Source organism: Oryza brachyantha, chromosome 11 (assembly GCF_000231095.2).
Source record: "Oryza brachyantha chromosome 11, ObraRS2, whole genome shotgun sequence".
In the NCBI taxonomy this organism is placed as follows: domain Eukaryota; kingdom Viridiplantae; phylum Streptophyta; class Magnoliopsida; order Poales; family Poaceae; genus Oryza; species Oryza brachyantha.
In genome coordinates, this window is record NC_023173.2 from 17,397,291 (window position 1) to 17,421,412 (window position 24,122).

At 44.0% G+C, this 24,122-nt stretch overlaps 5 protein-coding genes across 5 annotated transcripts; 4 read left to right on the forward strand and 1 right to left on the reverse strand.

Moving 5' to 3' along the window:
- Positions 1–270: 270 nt before the first annotated feature.
- LOC102703347 (RHOMBOID-like protein 2) lies at positions 271–4,142 on the reverse strand. The gene is made up of 6 exons (XM_006663068.3): positions 3,583–4,142; positions 2,225–2,388; positions 1,535–1,698; positions 1,146–1,405; positions 923–1,049; positions 271–631 (listed from the first exon to the last, which is right to left on the reverse strand). Exons 1-6 carry the CDS (start codon positions 3,882–3,884, stop codon positions 509–511), a joined length of 1,140 nt encoding a protein of 379 aa, XP_006663131.1. The 5' UTR covers positions 3,885–4,142; the 3' UTR covers positions 271–508.
- A 5,386-nt stretch (positions 4,143–9,528) lies between these two features.
- Positions 9,529–11,890, forward strand: LOC102706517 (scarecrow-like protein 34). The gene has a single exon (XM_006663626.3). It carries the CDS (start codon positions 9,673–9,675, stop codon positions 11,716–11,718), a length of 2,046 nt encoding a protein of 681 aa, XP_006663689.1. The 5' UTR covers positions 9,529–9,672; the 3' UTR covers positions 11,719–11,890.
- A 6,194-nt stretch (positions 11,891–18,084) lies between these two features.
- On the forward strand, positions 18,085–20,230 carry LOC102706800 (scarecrow-like protein 9). The gene has a single exon (XM_040528913.1). It carries the CDS (start codon positions 18,116–18,118, stop codon positions 20,045–20,047), a length of 1,932 nt encoding a protein of 643 aa, XP_040384847.1. The 5' UTR covers positions 18,085–18,115; the 3' UTR covers positions 20,048–20,230.
- Positions 20,231–20,344: 114 nt separating this feature from the next.
- Positions 20,345–22,149, forward strand: LOC102707078 (scarecrow-like protein 33). Its single transcript, XM_006663628.3, has one exon. The coding sequence runs from the start codon at positions 20,345–20,347 to the stop codon at positions 21,974–21,976; it is 1,632 nt and encodes a 543-aa protein (XP_006663691.2). The 3' UTR covers positions 21,977–22,149.
- Positions 22,150–22,365: 216 nt separating this feature from the next.
- On the forward strand, positions 22,366–23,857 carry LOC102707356 (scarecrow-like protein 34). The gene is made up of 3 exons (XM_040528594.1): positions 22,366–23,133; positions 23,241–23,728; positions 23,839–23,857. The coding sequence occupies exons 1-3, from the start codon at positions 22,366–22,368 to the stop codon at positions 23,855–23,857; spliced, it is 1,275 nt and encodes a 424-aa protein (XP_040384528.1).
- The last annotated feature ends 265 nt before the right edge of the window (positions 23,858–24,122 follow it).

Below are 24,122 nucleotides of genomic sequence, written 5' to 3' on the forward strand. Positions count from 1 at the left end.
GAGATGGTGGGCCTGTCTCTACTTAGTATAAACAATGGGCCTGTCTCATCCATCCCACATTTGATGGGCTTTCATTGCAAGTTCAGCTCCACACACGTACAGATAGAACAAAATCAATTTCCAGCTGAAAATTTGAATGATCTTTGACAAATTCAAATGTCAAATAGTAAATTTGATTAAAATTCAGTAATACCGACAGGGCTCGAAATATAGTGGCTAATCAGTAATGTAAACACTACGACTCACAAGAAAAGAGAAGACTAATGTCACTGGATGGATTCACTCCTGTATTCATTTCTCCACATAGGTACAGTAAATGCTTTTATATTATCTATTAATGGCACTGCATAGATTTACTCGTGTATTCTTTTTTTCATAGGTACAGTAAATTCTTTTATATTTTCTGTCTGTCAAACATGTATCTATTCATGTACACAAACAATGGAAAATGTATACTAGTAATTTTTTTTACAAGGAGATCAACTCAGGGAGGGCAACCAAGATTCTGCTAACTGCAAAGCTGGTTGCAGAGTTGGTTGATCTTGTCTTGTGTCGCATCCGCTATAATGTAGCTCCGGTGTATGTTTGTGCCTTCACATGTCAAGTTTAAGGTATTTGCTTCTTGCATTACCTGCAAGGAGGAACAATTTAGTCTTAGGATGAACCAAATTCAAAGCTAATTTCAGAGTTTAGCCGAAGCCGCAATTAAATGTTTCAACGATTCAGATTTCAACTGAACCAGACTCAATTAAATATCAACAGCACATCTTGAAGGAGCAATGTTCAATTACACCACAAGAACAACATAAATGGTTTCTTGTCTCCATTATACTTCATTTTATTTATAGCTTCTTCTTATTCATTCGTCGCTGATAGCAATACTATTAAAGAAAGGAAAAAATTGATTCTTGGACCATCTTACCGTGCAATATGTTGGTGACGAGTTACATTTCCATCTTTTCGTAGGAACACAGCTGAGATAGTGACACCAAGAACAGTGGTCATTTGCGTTATATCCTCGGAAAAGCATCACTATAGCCACTGTAAATCTGCCAAGTTCAAAATTGAGAGATTTCGTCAAGGGAAGAAAGAAGTGAGAAAATACATTATTATTAGATCGCAAAGAGGAAGGTCAGTCAACTAACCCAACAATTAGCATAATAGCAGCAGCTAACCACAGTATATATTGGTATGTCTTGTGCTTGCGTTTCACAGGAGCAGGTTGTTGTCCAGGCACTACTCTTCTCTGATTTAACCAGGCAAACTGTGGTCGAATAAACAAAACAAATCCAAGAAGGAATCCGGAAACAAGGCCCCCAATGTGAGCAAAGTTATCTACCCTTGGAAGTAACCCAAGAGCTAAGTTCACCACAATTACAAACACTAGTGTTAGTAGTGCTGCCACCTGAAAAATAAGAAAATATTCACACAGTACAATTCAATAAAGTCCCTTCAAGTCGGAAAAAGAAGTAATGAATTGGCACTATAGCAGTTTTTTTTTACCACAATGTTAGAGAAGGGTAGGGAAACAAACCTTGTTTGCATAGAGCGACCAATTCGTTATGAGTTCAGAAAGCATGGACCCGATCAATCCAAACAAAGCACCAGAGGCACCAACAGAAATACTTGATTGGATGAAGAGGGCGGACATCAAACTACCACCAAGACCAGAAATGAGATAAACCAGACCAATCCTCACTGCATAATAGTAGAGAAAATGACACTTCAGTAAATCATCGAAGCAATGAAACTATATATTCCATATTGATTTTATCACTACACTGGTACTTCAATGAACGTTGGTTCATATTCACTGAAATTATTGCACAGTAACTAACATGTACAAAGTCATTTTGAGGTGTTCTTGTTTTTCAAGTATGGAGGCTTTTTGCTTCAGTATAAGCACCTGACCTTCACATTACAGTTCAAGAGACCAACTCCTGATGCATTTGCTTGATTATACCAGTGGCCAATGCAAGTCATACAGTACAGGGCATGATATTATACGGCGAGTCCTAAGACAATCATCAAGTTGTCCTACTCGTCAAATGTCTGAGGACTTATATACAATCTATTATTGTGCAGCCATCAAATAGAATTCCATTTGTAACAAATTGTACAAAGAAGGTAGTCAGCCATTATCAGAAGCAAGGTTATGGCTGGATAGTTGACTTGTCTGGATCTAAAAGTTCAGATGAGATATGCAAAGAGTGCATTCACTTACCAAAGCCAAACTCCTGCTCAAGTCGAATACCAATAAATAGAAGGCATAGCATATTGATGAGCAAATGAACGACTCCAGCATGAAGCCACATGCATGTAATCAGACGCCAGCCTTGGTGACCATGGACAACCTTAGTAACATCTAGAGCTCCCATCTTCAGCAGCCTGGCAATGAGATGGAAGTGTTTTTATCCTCTAGAATTCAATATGCATAGTAGAAGAATACTTATTGTCTTTGATGGAACAAGGTACTTTCAATTCCAACAATAGACTTTGCAAACACAACATATTATCAAATATCCACTGTGTTGTAAGATGAGCATTTAGAAATTTGAAAGAAACTTCCAATCTTGCTTCGGGGTTTACCAACTCTCCAACTACCACCGTGAGCAAAAAGATAGACTGAATCAACGATCATAGTAATCAAAGACAAATCAACTAATACCAAGTCTAATGATTCTGCTTAGATAATCATACATTTGAATTGGGATACCAGTTGACCACTTGCACATTTTTATATTTTTTATAAATCATAATTTTATTTTCGAACTGTCAGTTTTTCAGACTGTCGGATCACCCAAGGTCAAGTTGCAAAACTGAGGAAAGGAACATTTACTCTAGTTAATGGAATAAAAACATATGCTACAATTCTCACCTAGACGAGCTCACAATCTTTTATGGATGAACGAGTTACTGAATTATAATGAATGATTTGCAAACAAAAGATGATGGGTTGTCTATGGTGCAAACAAAAATGTAAAGGAGAGAGCAGCTGTAGTCTCTTTATTGCATAGTATTAGTTAGCAGAGTATACATCAGAGGTAAGTACGTTGGGCATGAAGCAGTGTGACCAAACTATTGAAGTACATAAACGTGAGCCTTTCTTAAATGCTCTTATAACTGTAGAATGAACACAAAATGGCTGAGCAATAATGAGAAATGGCTCGTATTTGATTGATTCTTCGTACTGTATAGCCAATTGAAGAATTGGATGATTGGCCCTTACTAACTAATGAGATGCATAACAGAAATGTCATGTTTTGAGTCAGGCTCCTAACTCCAACGAACCACATGGAGTAGACCAAATTGGGCATCGCAATTAGGAGGCAGATATGAAGAGAAAAGGCAAATATTTGAGTTTGGTCTTCATCTGTAACTGTTGATTTTTTATCTACTCATCTCGAATGTACAGAAAGTAAAGGATGGATCGGTGGTGTAGGAGCATCGTGGAAGAAATCAGATAATCACGTAATGCAAAATAGAGAGAGAGAGAGAGAGAGAGAAAAGCAGTTACATTTATGCAAGAAAGAAAGCGGCCATAAAGAGGAGAAGGTTGGGGAGGGATAAGGAATGACGTACGTGGCAGAGGAAGGGCCGAGGAGGGGATTCTCTCGGAGCGGCTGGAAGGCGAAGCGGCCGAGGAAGCCGGCGGCGCAGTCGGCGGAGTTGCGGCGGGGGCAGTCGTTGACGTACATGGAGATGAGGAAGACGAGGACGCAGGTGAAGGTGATGGCGGCGACGAGCCATGGCGTCCATCGGCGGTAGTAGGGGCGCGCCTTCAGCCTCAGCCTACCCGGGTGTGTGTCGAGGGTCGACGGCGGCCTAAGAGGCGGGGGTGGGCGCTCGACGCGGACGTCGAGGTTGGCCGGCGACGGCTTCATATTATTCAATCAATCGGGGCGGGGGATGGAACAGCCTCCTCCTACTCCTACTGTGAGTAATTGCGGAAGAAGAGGAGCAAGTTTGGGTGGTTGCTTATTAGCGCCGGCTCGGCTCGGCTGGCGGGAGAAGAGAAGAATCAGCCGCCAGCGTAGCGTGTATCAAGTTTCTTCTTCTTCTTCTTCTTGTCGTGCTGTTCCGATAGATTGAGATCGCAACGACTCAACTAGCAGAAGAAGAGGAGGAGGAAATGCATCTCAGGTCAGAGGGAAAAAGAAAGGAAAATAGTTGCTTCGTAGGCACTACAACAACAACTCATTTTCTACTGCGAACGCGTGCGTTTGTTGGCCCAACCTCGACCTGCAAATAACGCGTCCATCCTTTTTCTTTAAGGGGTGGTTACATGACAAAAAATTTTGGCAAAAATATCACATCAGACGTTTTATCGAATGTTGAAAAGGGTTTTCGGACGCGAATGAAAAACCGAATTTCACAGCTCGCCTAAAAACCGCGAAACGAATCTTCTGAGGCTAATTATATCGCCATTAACACATTTGGTTACTGTAGCACTTATGACTAATCATGTACTAATTAGACTCAAAAGATTCGTCTCTAAATCGAAAAACTAATTGCACAGTTATGTAAGAAATCGTGAGACGAATCTTTTGAGCCTAATTAGTACATGATTAGTCATAAGTGTTACAGTAACCAACACGCGCTAATGATGGATTAATTAGGCTCAAAAGATTCTTCTCGAGGTTTCCATGGCAGCCATGAAATTCGTTTTTTCATTCTTGTTCAAAAACCCATTCCAGTCAAACGTCTGATGTGACGTTCACAAACACTCTAGTGTTTACTTAGGCCTTGTTTAGCTCCCAAAATATTTTTCCAAAAACACCAAATTGAATTTTTAGACACCTAAGTAAATCATTAAACATAGATGAACCAAAAAATTAATTGCATAGTTACGAAAGAAATATTAAGACGAATCTTTTGAGCCTAGTTAGTCCATAATTAGCCATAAGTGCTACAGTAACCAACATGTGCTAATGACGGATTAATTAAGCTCAAAAAATTTGTCTCGCGGTTTCCAGGCTAGCGGTGAAATTCGTTTTTTCATCCGTGTCTAAAAACCCCTTCCGACATTCGATCAAACATTTAACGTAACACTTCTCTCAAAAATTTTCTCAATCTAAACAAACCTTAATTCTATCGCACCTACCGCCATTTGCCCAAACATAAAAGAGGAGGTGTCCCGGATTATCCGTCCCTCGTCACATCATTTGACATGAACAAGGAAATCTGGCATCCCCTCCATACGCAACAATCTAGTACTAGTAGTACTTTCCATGATTCATGAATGCTTGCGATACGTGTACTTGCACGTTTGTTTTTTTATTTGTTTCACCTGCCTCTGCCTCCGGCGATGCCTTCGCTTCTGACTTCTGTGACCATCAGACCACAAAACTTACGTGTGACTTAAGTCCCCAGCCACATAACCCTGCACTTGGAAAACAACATATACAACATTATCTTTTGACTTGTAGTAAATATAAGGGAAACAACTATTGACTATTAAAACTCATAATTTATCAGTAAACTTTTTATATCCATGTTCTTAACAATTTAAAAGCAAATGATGAAAAATAAATTAAAAAACCTTAAAATTATCTTTAAATTTAAATTTTAAATTTTAACTTATGCATGTAAACATAAGAGAAGAGATAGGTTTTTCCTCTCGTCCCAACATATGAACACAAGCGACATTTCTCAAATTCCTTCGTTATAGGTCCCATAACTTTGTGGAACCCACTCATGGTCACCTCTCATTATAAGCAAATGCTGTAGTCAAACCGTATGCTATTTATTCATTTTCTTGCTAAACTTTGTCATAAGTGCGGAAACAATTAATTTAATTTACCTGCTCTTTTTGTTGGTTTTAATTAGGTAATTGACACATCCAAATTAATTAAATCAAATAAATTAACCAGAGCATGATGCTAGGAGCTATGTATATTCATATCATTTGTTTATGTGCTATTAAGTGGAAGTATAATGGTTTTTGAATGGTAACACCCTCAATAACAACTTATTGATGGTTGGTTAATGGTGGAGTAGTGAATGATACTTGATGGTAAGTTAACGCTAATCGATTATTTCTCCAACAAAAGAAGAATGGAGTTGATCTCCTCTACCGTCCTCACCAAGTTTTCACTCTTGTGATGTCTGTTTTTTCTAGTTCTGATATTTGCGTATGCAAGTACTCGAAGCAAGCACACGTCGAAACTCCGTTCGCTTGAGTACCTACATGGATAGGTGGTTGATCAAGCCTTTCAGGAGCACTTTGCGCGACTGCTCTCAGTTTCCTCATCATCAGGCACAACATTTTTTACTATGCAACAACTCTCTACTTCCACTGCATCAAACATGTCGACCATTGAAGGTAGCAACAGAGGGAACAGGAAGCAGTAGCAGCAACACTAGGGTGAATGGCGACAACACAGTCACTTCTGGTTCCGGAGCGTTTTTTGGGAGGTTTGCCTATCTCCAGTGTAGAACGTGTTTCTCGATGTTGTTTTGCCTGTTAGCAACTTCATCTCACTCTTGCCATAATTATTTTGATATATTTTTATATCCAGTTGGGACATTGTTCCTCACAGGTAAAAATAAGTTCATCTGAGGTTCGTTATTTTATTAATGAATCTGTTTTTTTGTTCTCCAATCGAAAAATCATATACAATAGGTCCTTCAACTATTAAAATCAGTGCAAAATAAGTCCTAAGGCGGGTTAGGATGGTGGTTTCAGTTGATGTGGCGCCAATCAGTACTCGTCCTGACGTGGCACATGAAGAAAAATATAACAATTAAAAAATAATACAAATTATGTGGGCCGTTATGGTGGTCAAATAATAAAATTAAAAAATAGTATGACTCACATGTAGGTGGGTACCACTTCCTCCACCTCATCCCCTCTCTTCTCTATATGGTGGAGGGTATCGTCGCTTTAATTTTTATATTGTGCTTTCAGTGCCATGTTATTGCCACGTAGGACGAGGACCAAGTCAAACCAACCACATATGTGCCATGTCAGTTAAAACTACCGTCCAAATCACCTTAGAACTTATTTTACACCGATTTTAACAGTTAATGGACCTATTGTATCTGGTATCGTGGTTCAGTGATGAAAATCAAACTATTTCAATTAAGGGGCCTAAAATGAACTTCTTCCTCGCAGGTAACAACGTCAATTGCCTCCTTACAAAGCCCATCCTCTCTTCATCAAACTGTGGGCTAACATACAGAATTGCAAAGGCCGCCTTTCTTAAATTCATTCATACGTGGACCTTCTCATCTAGGCCCAATAACGGTATAACTGGCCTAATATCTATGCTTTCCTTTTGTCGAGATGCAAGCGCCAGATGTTTTTCTTTCCTTCCTTCTTACTGTTTTACCTCGTTTTTTTTTGCATATATTATACTTATGGCCTAAAATTTAAATTTGAAGTTTGTTTTTTCACCTCTGGTTGTTTCTGACCTTTATTTTAAAATTACTATATATACAAGTTTTATCCACCAATTATTTTTTAATCGTTAATAAGTTGTTTTGTTTATGCTTAATTCTAACGAAATAATAATGCTATTACTTCCAGCCGTTTCTTCTTTTTTCTTTTTGCATGACGGCCAGAGTTAGTGCTGACGCCGGTGTCTTCACCAGTTCACCTCCTCGTTCGTCACCCAATCGACGGCCGCTGGCAGCGTCTGACTGTCATAGGATTGTCGTCGCTAATTTTGTTGCTACCGAGAGTGTCATCGGCTGCGTATCCTAAATTCCTAATCGGAGGCATTAATTGTATAGTTATATTGGAGGCGACAACATAGACGGTGTTCTCTTCTTTGCAAGTACTTCCTATTTCCAAATAGCTAAATGGTGCATTTTGGAAAAAATATTTATATAAAAGTTTGTCTTATATTTATAAAATAAATTTTAACTTTATCGGCATTAATTTTATCATTTGTACTAAGGATTTTTTTAATTATCTGTAAAAAGTGCCTTGAAGTACTTAAAAATTTTAATGCAAAATCTTGATACCTTAAGTACTAAATTTTTACACGATACCTCGAAATTCCTTTTTTGACCACGCCAACGTCGTTGGTGCCGTCCTATACAACGACGACGCCAAAAACGTTGGTGTGGTCAAAAATATCTATGCAATAAATTTTTTCTATTTGTAAAATAAGTTTTTAAAAATAACTGTAATGTCAAAATTCTAGGAAAGAACCTAGTCATATGGGTCATTTTTTGCTTTTTTGAATGAAAATGTTAAATAATATATTTACAAATAAAAAATAAACTGCGATAAAAAAGTCTCAAAATCAATTCTAAATTTAAAATTTAAAATTTAAATGTTGAAGTATAGACTGAAGGCTAAAGCGAAAAGACAGGATGGAAGGATATAGTCATCGAGCAACGCCATAGCTCTCAGTTGATCTGCTCGTCTACTGTAAATATATTTAAGATGGTTCATTAATTTAAGCTAATTTGTTTAATGCGTGGCGATGTTATTTCCCTTAACTTTGTCTCCATTAATAAAATGTTAATAATTTCACAGAAAGACTATCAGGTAAATGGTGATTGCATGATTGAGTGGTGGACTCACTCAGTAAGAACCATAAAATCATCATTGGAAAAAAACCATTAGTTTCTAGAGGACATGTGTCATACTCACCATTGATAGAATATATAGAGTTAGAAGAGAAAGAGAAAATCATTATTATTTAAAGACATCTTTATTGTGAAAAATGGTTTATATAGATGATTTCTTATACTATAACAGGGAGTGCCCTTGGAGGGAGTACCTAGCTAGCTAGTTAAACAAAATCTATGGCCGCCTTGGCTCACGTTTACCTCCCCGACACTGCTGTACATAATTAAGCTAGGCTAGTGCATGATGGAGGATTTGTTTAGAAAGACGATAACTTAATTAGTCGTCACTATCATAACGGAGAAAGCATCGTATGTAGCTAACGACTAGCTTATGTATGTATTCAATCAATTCTTCATTCATGGGTGTATGCTTATTACTTGTCCATCAAATATAACACGAGTCAAACGCACGTGCGGATCTGCAATGTAATTAAAGGCTTATTTTGAAAAACAAGTCGGTACAGTATGGCTGTCTGGCTGTCTTGGGCTGAAAGGTCAAGACAAAAGAAACAAAGTTATGTGTTTCGTTTCGTAATAATCTCACAGTAGAGAAAGATGCAAAAACAAAAAACAAAAAACAACATGACAGTGAGTGAGAGTGATATTTAATTAATCCAGTTGTTTCTCTGACGACTCCAATTGACTTTAGGTTTCTTTCTCACACGTTAAACGATCGTGCTCGGATAATCTTTAGATTATCTCTAAAATTAATCATTTTTTAGACGAAGGATCGATGTTATTACTTATTAGAGTAAAATTTCTTAATTCTTAAGCATCTAACTCTAGAATTTTAATCACTCCTGTTACAGTAATCTTTAGTTAAAACTCGCTTTTTTTATGAAATAAGCATGAATTATTGCATCATTGTTGATTGTGATGAGAAGCAAACAGACTTACAAACATAGTAATGCCTTGGGGTGAGGACCAAGAATGGAAGTCGTCGTGAGTTGCGTCTTCCTCCCGCCGGCCGCCGGCCGCCGCCTTCCTTGAACCTGCCGGTCGTGGACACCCACCCCGGTCACTCACTCCATTAACTCCTCCGTCCGGTCGCAGTAGCTACTAGCTAGCTAGCACTCGATCGAGGCCATGTCCACCGCCCCGCCGCCGCCGCAGCTGGAGGACCTCGAGGCGTTCTCCCCGTCGCTGTTCCTCGACCTGCCCCCCACGCCGCACGACGACGACGACCCCAACAATGACGACCTCCTCCTCCCCTTCATCTCCCGCATGCTCATGGAGGAAGACATCGACGACAAGTTCTTCTACCAGTACCCCGACCACCCCGCCCTCCTCGACGCCCAGCGGCCCTACGCCCAGATACTCGAAACCTCTTCCTCCTCCTCCTCCGGCGACGCCACCACCTCCGCCTCCGGTTCCGCCACCAACAACTCCTCGGGCGACTCCGGCGCCAACGCCGCCGCCTGGCCCTACGATCCAATCGAGCTCTCTCAGCTGCTCCAATCCCCGCCCCACCCCGACACGCTCGCCCTGCCCGACCACCACCACGATGCCATCGCCACCACCAAGAGCACGCCGGAGGAGGACACCGACCTGAAGCAGCTGTTCGCTGGCGTCCACGACATGGAGATGCTCAAAATGGCGTTCCTCAAGGGGAGGGAGGAGGCCAGCAAATTCCTGCCCACAAACAACCCCCTCCTCGCCGCCGGCTTCGAGGTCAAGGAGGAGCCTTTTCCGCTGGTGGATGGGACGACGTTCAACAGCGGCAGCGGAAGGGGCCGGAAGAACCGGCACGGCGTGGAGGACGACCTGGAGGCGGAGACGGGCAGGAGCAGCAAGCTGATGCTGCCAGAGCAAGAGGACACCGCCGCCGCCCGCGAGATGGTCGACGAAATTATGCTCAGCGGGTACGAGGTGTTCATCAAGGGGATGAACGAACTACGCATCGCCATGGACAGCGAGGCCGAGAAGAAGACCCGGAACGTCGGCCGGCGGGCGGCGCGCGCGAAGGAGGCGGTGGTCGACCTGCACACCCTGCTCATCCACTGCGCGCAGGCGGTGGCGACGAGCGACCGGCGGAGCGCGACAGAGCTCCTGAAGCAGATCAAGGAGCACTCGTCGGTGAGAGGAGACGCGACGCAGCGGCTGGCGTCCTGCTTCGCCGAGGGGCTGGAGGCGCGGCTGGCCGGCACGGGGAGCCAGGTGTACAAGTCGCTGGTGGCGAAGCGCACGTCGACGGTGGACTTCCTCAAGGCCTACAAGCTGTTCACGGCAGCCTGCAGCATCAAGAAGGCGAACGTCATCTTCTCCAACAAGACCATCTCCGACGCCATGGTGGGGAGGCGCAAGCTGCACATCGTCGACTACTGCCTGCACTACGGGTTGCAGTGGCCAGGCCTGTTCAGGTCGATGGGAGAGTGGGAAGGCGGCCCGCCGGAGGTGAGGATGACCGGCATCGACCTCCCGCAGCCGGGGTTCCGGCCGGCCGAGCAGATCGAGGAGACAGGCCGGCGGCTGAGCAACTGCGCGCGGCAGTTCGGGGTGCCATTCAAGTTCCGCGGCATTGCGGCGAAGTGGGAGACGGTCCGTCGCGAGGACCTCGGCGTGGACCCAGAGGAGGTGCTGGTGGTGAACTGCCTCCATGGGCTGAACAACCTGCAGGACGAGAGCGTGGTGGTGGAGAAAGCGAGCCCGCGAGACGTGGTGCTGCGCAACATCCGCGACATGAGGCCCGACGTGGTGATCCAGTGCGTGGTGAACGGCGCGTACGGCGCGCCCTTCTTCCTGACGCGCTTCAGGGAGGCGCTCTTCTTCTACTCGGCGCAGTTCGACATGCTGGACGCCACCATCCCGCGCGACAACGACGAGCGGCTGCTGATCGAGCGCGACATCCTGGGGCGCTCCGCCCTCAACGTCATCGCCTGCGAGGGCGCCGACCGGGTGGATCGGCCGGAGACGTACAAGCAGTGGCAGGTGCGCAACCACCGCGCTGGGCTGACGCAGCTGCCATTGAAGCCCCAGGTGGTGCAGCTCGTCAGAGACAAGGTCAAAACCCTCTACCACAAAGACTTCGTCGTCGACGTCGATAACCACTGGCTGCTGCATGGGTGGAAGGGAAGGATTCTGTACGCCATGTCCACATGGGTTGGTTGCTCAGCCTCATTAATTTCACTTTAATTACCTGCTTCGATTCATGTATTATACCTCCTCACAGCTTCACTTCACAACTACTAGATTGTACTAATGTCCATCGTGATATCTTTTGCACACGCGCATTGTATACCATTTTCGTACGACATAAATAATTAAGTACTCCTATATTATGTGCTCTTCTCTTGCTGAAAATCAATTCCACATATTATTTTCCTATACTTGTGTTCGATGATACGGGCTCTTTATATCAATCAAGTTCGCTGCACAGTCAATTTCATGATGCTTCCATTGCCCTGGAAAAAAGTGTTACTTTTCAATTGAGCTGTTTTATGTATTCGAAGTGTTTGACGTGTGCATCACCGTCTTGCTACTTTTCAATTGTTCGTGGGGCAGGGTTACTTTTCTGTTTGCGTGGATGCAGTCATGAAAGTATTTCAAATCTGACAACAAAAAGCGCATATTTACCATAAAACGTGTATGGGATATTTGTAGTTGTATTTCACTATTTCAGTCAGACAAGTGTTACTTTTCTGGAAATTTCTGGAGGAGTTGATTGGGGCTATCTCCGTCATACTGTATTGTGTGGAGCTGACACTGACGATGTCCAAACAAAGATGGCTCCTTAACTTTCAACAAAATATGTGGCTGGTGAACTTCGACCAAGTTCAGGATGTTATACTAATGTCGTGATCATACCTGAGAAAGGTCCACGAATTACAGGTATTCCGATTTGTTGTATGAATAGTCAATTGTTGGTCAATAGCTAAATCTGTTAGGAAATGCTTAGTATTTTAGGATGACCTTTTCAGTTTTCAAAGCACACTGAGCTTTTTGTCGAAGGTTGTTATTGCTTAGCAGCCATTTGCTTGTAACCTCTTACAAATCCTAGTACCACATTCTTTTTTCTGGGTTGTGTTTTCATAGTTTGCTTGCAGGTTTGAAATACTGCTAGTTTGGTTCATCTTCCATGTGCTGACTGCTGAGATGGTTTGTTAATTACAGGCTGATGTAGTAGGTGTTATTTGAGATCTGTCTTTTGCTATGTCCCTGAAGCATCTTCTTATATATTTTAGCCTTGATTTTTTTTTGTATGCAGGTGTATTTTGACAGAAAACTCTGTTTTTTTTATAAAGTCGCCGAAGACTCTCCAAGCATGATAGGTAGTTGGCCAATTGGTCTATGCTCGGAGACGACAGGGTTATTTTTTAATCTTAGCTTTTAGATCATTAAGAACATGTATATATAAAAATTTTATTAGCACGCTGATTTTTCCAAACAATCACCTCTTCGCCGACCGACAAACAAGCAAAGATCCAGTCGGTCTATCTGTCACTGTTCTGTAGGGTCCATCGATCAAACGGTGTAGTAGTAGTAGTATATATATACAGCCGCAGTACGATCGAGTGCATTCCATCAACGCAGTGGATGTACGTACGTACGTATACATGCATGTATTCGTGATTTATGATTAATTGCTCCTACGTACTCCTAGCTACGTACAAGGCCGTACTACTTAGGAAAGGAGACGATTTTATTTGAGAGAAGCTAAGTGAAAATGTAATGCAATGTGCAGTAAAGTAGGAGTATGTACGTAGAGGATGCCACTGTAAATGTAGCTCATCGATCGATCCAATGTGTCCTATGCATAATTAACCTCCCGTAGAGATATACGTACCTCCTATGTTTCAAAATTAATTAATCATTTCTAAAATCTAGATCTTGTTTTAAAATACAAGTATTTTTAGGCTTTTAGCTGTATTTACAGTGTTATTTATTATATAAAACTCTTCTAATTTATTTTTTTTGTCATTTTATTCCTACCTGCCCTCCCACCACGTTCTTACCACATCTGTTGAGAAAACCATATTTCTCTATTTTTCTTATCTTTAATATATATTAAACAATCTAAAATATTTATATTTTGGAACATATTACTGATATGTAACCATTGTGATACCAACACGATGGCGAGCATGCATTGAGGGATGGAGACATGAACGGAGTAGTAATTGTACTAGTACATAGTACTAAAACATGTTTAATTATTGCTAGGAGGGAGAATAGATAAAACATTTAAGTGCAGCTTCAGCTTGGTTGGGAGCTTGTCTTTTAAATTACGTGCTAGTATTAGTATAGTACTGCAGCCAAATGGGATAGTTTGGCGTGACCACCTAGCATCGTACTCCCTCTAGCCTAAAAAACCTAATTTTTTTAGCTTTTGTGTCCAGCGTTTGACCATCTGTTTTATTTAAGAAAATTTAAAAAATTTAAAAAAAATTAGTCATACTTAAAGTACTATTCATAATTTACCATCTAATAAAAATAAAACTATTAATTATAATTTTTTTTCAAATAAGATGAAGTATGTAAAAAGTGAAATATTGATTTATTTTGAGACGAAGAAAGTACCTCTAATTTCATAGTTCCGGTCGCTTCAGACGGGATCGTTATCGAACTTTTAAAACTGTATAAGTCATAAAGTGTGCTTTAATAAACGAAAATATTAATTAATAGATTGATTATGTTCATAAAAATTATAGTCAAAAAGATATATCTATGTATCATGTTATTATTTAAAATAGCAAGGATTATCAAACTAAAAAAGTATGCACTTACTTATATACATCCTAATAAATAAGTTGAGCCGTTTAGCATAAGGCGGTGAGGTACGTACCATCTTAAAGATGATGTTACCAGATCGACCCACAAATAAAATGTAGGAGACCGTAGTTTAACTAAACAAACTGGATTTTATTTTTAACATCACCGATCACGTATTACCTATATGGGTAATGCCCGTGTCCACTGGGCAAGCAACACGTGTTAAACTGCAGTAAGTTGCAGCTTCGTGTGGTTAATTGAGAGAGTACGGCTGCTTTCGGCAGCACCTCTTTCTATAATATTTTCTTGTTTGCTCGTCATGTGTATATTTTCCGAGCTATTAAATAATATGTTTTTTAAAAATATTTTTTAATAAAAAGTGGTCTTAAGAAATCATTTTAACCAATTTTAAGTTTTTCTAACTAATAATTAATTAACATATACTAATCTACTGTTAATTTTTTTTTCTATTAATTAACCATTATGATACGCCATTACATTTTTCGTGTCCATAAATTAACCAACTAATTAATAAACATGGCTAACAGGTAACGGACCGATCGATGGACATGCACGGAAAGAACGTGCTAATGGTGGATGGAATGGATGCTGACCGCGTGAGCACTCACCCAACTTCATCTTTATGATTCTCTTTATATTTATAAACTAAAATTTAAATTTTTAATCTTAAATTTAAAGTTAATTTTAAAATATTTTACCAAAGTTAATTTCTAATAACTAGTCTACATATATAACTAGTGGTGGCCCCCGCAGTTTACGTGGCTAGCATCGATATAAAATCCTTTCACATATTTTATTGTAGACAAATGTGTTACGTAGTAATATAATTTAAATTTTAACCTGATCAAAATTATATGTATGATACTTTAATTAATATAGTGATTCGTATGTGCATAAACATCATCAATATTTTTTAGTATTCTCTTAATAATACAGTAATACAAAGATATAAAAATTTTACGATATATTTGTTTATCTTCTTCTCTCCATCTCTATCATCAATATAATAGTAGTTGCTCTCACTATCCCCAATAACACCATTCCAATTATTTTAAAATTTTTAATCCAAAATTTGGATTTTTTAAACTATATTTACACATTGAATTTTTTTACTTTTCTTTATTCTTAATTCCGAAATTGTATTTCTAATCGGATTCTTTTTAACCAAAATTTTAGAGATTTCCTGATTGTATTTATAGATGGACACTTACCTCAATATAAATTATTATAAATGTTTTAATCCAAAATTTGGATTGGATTTTTCTAAACTGTATTTATACATGACTCTTTTTTATTATTTTTCTTTTTATTTAATTCCAAAATTTTAATTTCAATCGTTTTTTTTGATTAATGTGGTATTTTCTGGCATGTGAGAGTGAACGTGAAATGTCTTTGGTCCTCATTCATACATATGTATGTGATTTTATTTTTATCTCTTATAGAAACAATGAGATGACAATTACAAATCCGATTGATGTGATCTTTTCTCGATTGATCTTTTCTCTTTTAATATTACTATTGATCAGGATTCTATAAGAGAACCCGATGTGTCTGGTTGATCTTTTTCTTTTATCCGATTGATCTTTTTTTTCTTCAATTAATCTCAGAATTTCTAGCCCGTGAGAGAACGTGGAGGCTACCAGGATTCTATAAGAGAACCTGATGTGTCTAGTTGATCTTTTTTCTCTTATTTTTCTTTGATTAATCTTAGAATTTCTAGTCCATGAGAGACAACGTGGAGGCTCTTTTTCAAGGATAATTATAGGTGAAAAATGAGGGCTATGTCATTTAAAATAAGCGCATTTAGATCAATTTTTTCTTCTTGTAATTTTATTATAAGTGATTTTTTGGGATAAATGTAGTACATCATATGATTCAAATTAGGTAGGGTGTAGGCCATCTATTAATTTTCCAGCCTAATCGAAAGTTTTGTAACGAAATATAATACAATCGGCTTACAACAGTACAATGGGTTACCATATATTACTAAGAAATTGAGTTGGTAAAAATTGAATAGGTTATTGAGACGTCACTTATTCCGATTGATATTTTCTCTTGAGATTGCGTGCATGCTTAATACATTGCTAAACAGTATATTTATTGAAAGAACATGTGAAAGTTTCTTTTAAAAATAGATCAATTCATCTATTATATCTTTATAGCTATTAATTAATTAGTTAGTCGATATGTTTTATGTGGCAGTTACTTAAATAAATAACAAACGTGCAGTCTTTCAAAAGATACATGTCCAACATTGGTTAATTGAATGGTGACGAAATAAATTAGGTATATAGGATTAAATATTTTTAGTTTAAGGCGTTTCACATGAATACAAAGTACTTACTATATCCATGGCATTAAATCCAATTGATTCTTTTCTGGTTGTTTTCCATCGTATTAACGTGGACATCTCTGATTGAAATTTTGTTTTTTTATTATTTATCCTCAGTGATTTTCCAGCCAATAAAAGTTAATTTCTAAAATACGTTTCCCAAACAAACGATCAATCTACCGGGTCTTGGACAGTTTTTTTTTCTGTTTTTCTTTATTCCGATCCTATTAATGTGGATGCAATTTGTTTTCCATCATATTAACGTCGACATCTCTGATTGAAATTTTTGTTTTTCTATTTATCCTTAGGGATTTTCCAGCCCACAAAAGTTAATCACTAAAATACGTTTCCCAAGGAAAGAATCAATCTACACGGTCTCGGACTGCATTTTTTTCTTTTTCTTGATTCCGATCCTATTAACGTGGATGTAGTCTCCGATTGACTCTTTTTTAATTTTTTCTTATATTATTTTCAATTAACGTGGGATTTTCTATTTTTCTTATTTTCTCTCAATTAACGTGGGATTTTCGAGCCCGTGAGAGTGAACGTGGTGGCTCCTTTTTCTATTACTTTATATATATAATAGATTATTAGATAGATCGTTTGACTTTTTATATAAAAAACCAAACAATAATAACCCTGATCGTCTCCGAGAGGGGATCGATCTCTAATGCTTTTTTTCAGGCTGCAAGCCTGCAACACTAACAAGCATGTAGCTGTACTGTCTGAGAAAGAAGTATGTGAAAGATTGGCGAGTTGTTTCAAAAGTTAGCCCTCGTTTCCTTATTTAGTTTCCAAAAACTTTTCTCAAAAACATCACATCAAAAACATTAAATATACATGAACACTAAAAACAAATTATATAGTCATGCATAAAATCATGAGACGAATATTTTGAGCCTAATTAGTACGTGATTAGCTATAAGTGCTACAATAATCAATATGTGGTAATGACAGATTAATTAGATTCAAAAGTTTCATGTCGTGGTTTTCAGGCGGAATCTGAAATTTATTTTATAATTAGATTACGTTTTGTGTCCAATTATTTACGATATCAATGTGTAAGCTAAGTTATATTCTATAGAGAAGAAACATGCTGTTGCTGATGGAGTGGAGTAAGATGAACAATACTGGTACAAGTTGAATAGGTTTCCATTTCCCTGGGACGGTCAGTGGAAATGTGAGCACACCGATTTGGCATATCTTGGGTTGGTGCAACATTTTGTCCTTGGATTCAATAAACAAAGTGATAGTGCTTCTTTGTATTGTATACGCGCACATGGCAACATAAATATTCTGAAATATTTTACTACTTAGTATTGTATAGTATAGTTAACTAGTCCTAGGTGATGGTGGTAAAGCAGCTTTAAATTTGGTCTCGAAAAGAAAAACCAAACCAAACCTATGACATGACAGGCGATCGCTGAGCCAGCGAGAGAGTCTGCTTAACCAGTAACCACCTAACCTATGGCTGCCACGCCGGAGGAATCCGGCCACCTCCCATGGCCGGAGCCGCCTGCTTCCTCGGCCTTCGACGACGACATGGTCCTCCCCTACATCTCCCGCCTCCTCATGGAGGACGACGTCCAAGACCACTTCTTTTACCAGTATCCCGACCACCCGGCACTCCTCCATGTCCAGCAGCCCTTCGCCCAGATCCTTGCTTCCTCTTCTTCTTCCTCCTCCTCCTGCTCCGGCGGCAGCGGCGGCTCGTCGTCCTCCTCCGCCGATGCCCCGCCCAGCAGGACCTTGTTCGACGACGAGGTGGCGGCCAAGACAGCGACTTTCCCCACTGCTCAGGTTAACAGCGTTGACCAGGCCGCAACAAGCTATGGACTCTTGGGTGCCGGCTCTGACATGCTCAACATGGCGTTCCTCAAGGGCATGGAGGAGGCCAACAGGTTCTTGCCCACCACCAACGGCAGCCAGAGACTCCTCATGTTGGGCCAAGGGGAGTTGGTTACTCATGGCGGACGGAAAGACAGGGACGACTCGGAGGTAGGCGCAGGCAGGGCCGCCAAACTGATGGCACCGGAGCCGGAGCTGGAGGAGGAAGGCGCAAGCGAGATGTTCGACGAAATGATGCTCCAGCAACACGAGATTTGCATGAAGGGGGTGAAGCAGCTGAGCGTCAGCACGGGCAGTGAGACGGGGAAGAAGGCCAAGCCCAGGACGAAGAGCAGCAGCAAGGAAGGGGGAGGCGAGAAGAGGCCGCGGGGGCGACGCAGTACGATCCACACCGAGACGGTGGACCTGCACAACTTGCTGCTCCAGTGCGCGCAGGCGGTCACGACGGACGACCGCCGGAGCGCGCACGAGCTGCTGAGGCAGATCAAGCAGCACTCGTCGCCGTGGGGAGACGCGGCGCAGAGGCTGGCACACTGCTTCGCGCAGGGGCTGGAGGCCCGGCTGGCCGGCACCGGGAGCCAAGTGTACCAGTCGCTCATGTCGAGACGCACCTCCGTGGTTGACTTCCTCAAGGCGTACCGGCTGTACATGGAGGCCTGCTGCTGCAAGAAGGTGGCCTTCGTCTTCTCCAACAAGACCATCTACGACGCCGTCGCCGGGAGGAGCCGCCTCCACATCGTCGACTACGGCCTCAGCTACGGGTTCCAGTGGCCGGGCTTGCTCCGCGAGCTGGCGGCCAGGACGGGCGGCCCGCCGGAGGTGAGGATCACCGGCATTGACCTACCCCAGCCTGGGTTTCATGCGACCCAGCACATCGACGAGACGGGGCGGCGGCTCGCCAAGTACGCCGACGAGCTCGGTGTCCCGTTCAAGTTCCAGGGCATCGCGGCGACAAAGAAGGAGAGCGTGCGGCTGGAAGACCTCGAGACGGAAGCAGACGAGGTGCTGGTGGTGATCAGTCTGTGCCAATTCAGGAACGTGATGGACGAGAGCGTGTCCCCGGCGGAGGAGAGGCGGATGAGCCCGAGGGACGAGGTGCTGAGCAACATCCGCAGGATGCGGCCGGACGTGTTCATCCACGGGATCATGAACGGCGGCTATGGCGCGACCTACTTCCTGACGCGCTTCCGGGAGGCTCTCTTCTACTACGCGGCGCAGTTCGACCTGCTGGAGGCGACGGTGGCGCGGGACAGCCACGAGCGGATGCTGGTGGAGCGCGACATCTTCGGCCGCGCGGCGGTGAACGTGATCGCCTGCGAGGGCGCGGAGCGGGTGGAGCGGCCGGAGACGTACAAGCAGTGGCAGGCGAGGAACCAGCGCGCCGGCCTGACGCAGCTGCCGTTGAATCCCAAGGTGGTGACGCTGGTGCTGGACAAGATCAGGGACAGGTACCACAAGGATTTCGTGGTGGACCAGGACCACCGCTGGCTTCTGCACCGCTGGAAGGGCAGGGTGCTCTACGCCCTCTCCACTTGGGTTGCACTAACCTAGGCAGCTACCTTCCATTTTCATGGGCATCTCATTTTTTGATCGTGCTGACCACTGTCTCACTTACTGTTTCCTACTACTAGTTGTTGTTAGTTAATCATGGCTGCATAAACACGAGAATGGGACTGGTCTATGGATAAATAAAAATGTTGATTGCTTGATTAAGCAAAGCAGATCCTTTCTTGTTTGTTGATCGAATCCAATCGATGGTTCCAAGTTCTTACCAACAAGGCGAGCGGCGGCCGGAACATCATGGCTCAATAAACAAGCATTGCCATTTTCCACTACGACACGACATCCATGGCGCCCCACTCACCTTCGCACTCGGAGGAGCAGCGCCACCTGCTTCAGCTCCGCCGCATTCTCATGGAGGAAGAAGAGGACCATGCCTATGGTGATCACCCCGCTCTCCTTCACGTCCAGCAGCCCTTCGCCCAAATCCTCTCCTCCTCCTCCACCTCCACCTCCACCTCCTTGTTGCCGGAGGATAACAATGGGGTCGTCTCGGCCAACCTGCTTGTCAACACGGACGACTACAACCCAGACATGTTCAGGGCTGCCTTCTTCAAGGGCATGGACGACGCCGGCAAGTTTCTGCCCACCCCTCCCAAGGAGAAAGCCGCAAGGGGCCACGGCGTTGAGGACGAGCTGGATGTTTGCAGGGCGCCAACCAAAGTGGCGGCGGTGGAAGCCGATACCAACGAGATGTTGGACCAAATGATGCTCCACGGCTTTGCCATCCCTATGGAGGAGAAGGCCAGCATGAACAAGTGCAACAAGAACAAGGAGGCGGAGGCGGTTGACCTGCACACGCTGCTGCTCCATTGTGCCAAGGCGGTGGTGGACGAACGCCGGAGCGCGGCTGAGCTGCTGGAGCAGATCAGGCAGCATGCCTCGCCCACCGGGGATGCCGTGCAGCGCCTTGGCCATTGTTTTGCCAAGGGGCTGGAGGCCCGGTTGTCGGGCACGGGGATCCATGCGTACCGGTCGCTCGCCGCAACGCGGACATCAACGGCAGACTTCCTCAAGGCCTACCAGCTCTTCATGTCCACCTGTTGCTTCAGAAAGGTGGCCTTCACCTTCGCCAACAAGGCCATCTTCAATGCTGCAGCTGGAAGAAGCCGGCTGCACATCGTGGATTATGGCCTCCATCACGGCTTCCAGTGGCCGGAGCTGCTGCAGTGGCTAGGGGAAAGAGAGGGTGGCCCGCCGGTGGTCAGGATCACCCACATTGATCTCCCACAGAGCGGGTTCCGACCAGCAAAGCACATGGAGGAGATGGGTACTCGGCTCAGCCGCTGTGCCCATCAGTTCGGTGTGCCATTCGAGTTCCGTCTTATCGTGGCACCACAGTGGCAGAGCGTGTGCGTCGATGATATCAACATGGAGCCTGATGAGGTGCTCACCGTCAATGACCTCTTCAATTTCAGGACCTTAATGGACGAGAGTGTTGTGATAGACAGCAAGAGCCCCAGAGACATTGTCCTCAGCAACATCGCCAAGATGCGGCCGGACGTGTTCGTCCATGGCACCGTGAATGGATCCCATGGCATCACCTTCTTGTCACGCTTCCGAGAGGCTCTCTTCTACCACTCTGCCATGTTTGACATGCTCGACGCGACGATGCCACGGGAGAGCCAACTGCGGCTGGTGCTGGAGCAGGACATCCTTGGGTGGGTCGCCTTGAATGCCATTGCTTGCGAAGGCGAGGACCGGGTGGAGCGTGGGGAGACATACAAGCAGTGGCAGGTCAGGAACCAAAGGGCAGGCCTGAGGCAGCTGCCGTTGAACAGGGAGACTCTTGTCATGGTTACCAATATGGTTAAGAAACATTACCACAAGGATTTTGTCATTGAGGAAGATCAACAGTGGCTTCTTCAGGGGTGGAAGGGCCGAATCCTCTTTGCCCACTCTACATGGGTAGCAAAATGACTAGTCTAGCTCCTCGCTGCTACAATTCCCTCCACGATGGCAGATATATTCCATTCAAAAGAAATATTTTATGGATTACTGTGTGTTACTGCGTGAAAGAAAATAATTATAGCTGTGTGAGTAAGCACTGTATTCTTATTGTTCTGAAATTTTTGCAAGGATAGTCATATATTGAACAGGTAGTAAATAGTAAGAAAAAAACAAGGAATATATATTACCTTGTCTTCATTATCCAAGTGACCTTGGGATCTTCTCCACTTGTTTGTCTTGTTTATGCTAGGTTGTTGGAATAATCTCCACATTATGTTTGTAGTCACTGAGCAAGGTTTTTTTTTAGCTCATGGTGATATTATGAGCAAAGGGTACCACCATTGAATGATCATCCACCCATGGGCAACCCAGAGGATTTCTTTTGGGAGGCCCTCCTGAAGGAGAACGAAGCACCATCCCCACCACCTGTCTTCTTTGAAGCACCAACGCCCCTCACCAACAGAGATGGCGAGGATCCCTCCTTGTTGGATAACCAACTTCTGTCCTACATCTCGCGTATGCTCATGGAGGACGAGACAGGTTCTGCTGCTGCTGCCAAGTTGCAGCGTGTCGACAGGGGCAGCACAGAGGACTTGTTGCCAGGCACTGAAGTGGTGAGGGCGTTCTTGAAGGGCATGGAAGAGGCCAGCAAGTTCTTGCCCAGAAACAACGGCTTCGGAAGTGAGGAGACGGTGCAAGGTCATGGCATGGGACGAAGGAAGAAAAACCATGACAGGGATGAGCAGCAGCAGCAGCTGGAGGAGGAAGTGGGGAGTAGCAGTAAATTAGCTGCTTTGACGATTGCAGCGGCGGAGGCGACTGGTGCCCGCGAGATGCTGGATGAACTGATGCTGCACGGGCACGAGACATGCATCAAGGACATGGAGAAGCTGCGGGTTGACATGGACAAGGAAGCGGAGAAGAAGAGCAGCAGCAGCAAGGTGGTGGACCTACGGATGCTGCTGATCCGACAGCCAGCAGTGTGCAGGGCAGGTGCTAAAGAAGATCAGGCAGCACTCGTCGGCGACGGGCGACGCCATGCAGCGGGTGGCTCACTGCTTCGCCAAGGGGCTGGAGGCACGGCTCGACGGCAGCGGGAGGCAGCTGTATCAGAGCCGGTGGCGCATGTCGCTGGTGGAGTACCTCAAGGTGTACAAGCTCTACATGTCGGCCTGCAGCTTCAAGAAGGTGGCGCTCCTCTTCGCCGCCATGACGATCATGCATGCCGTCCAAGGGAAGCAGAAGCTGCACATCGTCGATTACGGCGGACTGCGGGCTGCATTGGCCGGACCTGTTCCGCCGGCTGGGAAGCCGGGAGGGCGGGCCGCCGGAGGTGAGGATCACCATCGTCGACATCCCCCAGCCTGGGTTCCGTCCAGCCCAGAGGATCGAGGCATCAGGACGCTGTCTCAGCAGCTGCGCCAAAGAGCTGGGTGTCCCGTTCAGATTCCAAGCTGTCGCGGCGGCCAAGTGGGAGACCGTTGGTGCCGATGACCTGCACATCGATCCCGACGAGGTGCTGGTCGTCAATGACCTCCTCAGTTTCAGTGTGCTCATGGACGAGAGCGTCTTCTCGGAGGGGCCAAGTCCCAGGGACGTTGCACTCCGTAACATCGGCAGGATGCGGGCAGACGTGGTGTTCATCCAGGGCATCGCCAATGCCAACCACGGCGCTTCCTTCCTGTCAAGATTCCGTGGCGCGCTCCTGTATTACTCGGCGCTGTTCGACATGCTGGACGCCACCGTCCCGAGGGGGAGTGAGCTGCGGCTGGCGCTGGAGCAGAACATTCTGGGGCCCTACGCCCTCAACGCCATTGCCTGCGAGGGTGCAGACCTGGTGGAGCGCCCTGAGAAGTACAGGCAATGGCAGGCAAGGAACCACCGTGCAGGCATGCAGCAGCTGCCACTCAGACCAGAAATGCTTGCTGCAATCAGCGATGAGGTGAAGAGGTACCATCACAAGGACTTCCTGCTGTGCGAGGATGGACAGTGGCTGCTGCAGGGATGGATGGGGCGAGTCCTCTTTGCTCACTCCGCATGGGTGCCACTGCCTTCTGGGTGATTCTTTAGTTTCTTTCTTTTTCTTCTTTTCTCTGCATGAAAACTAAGAAAAGGA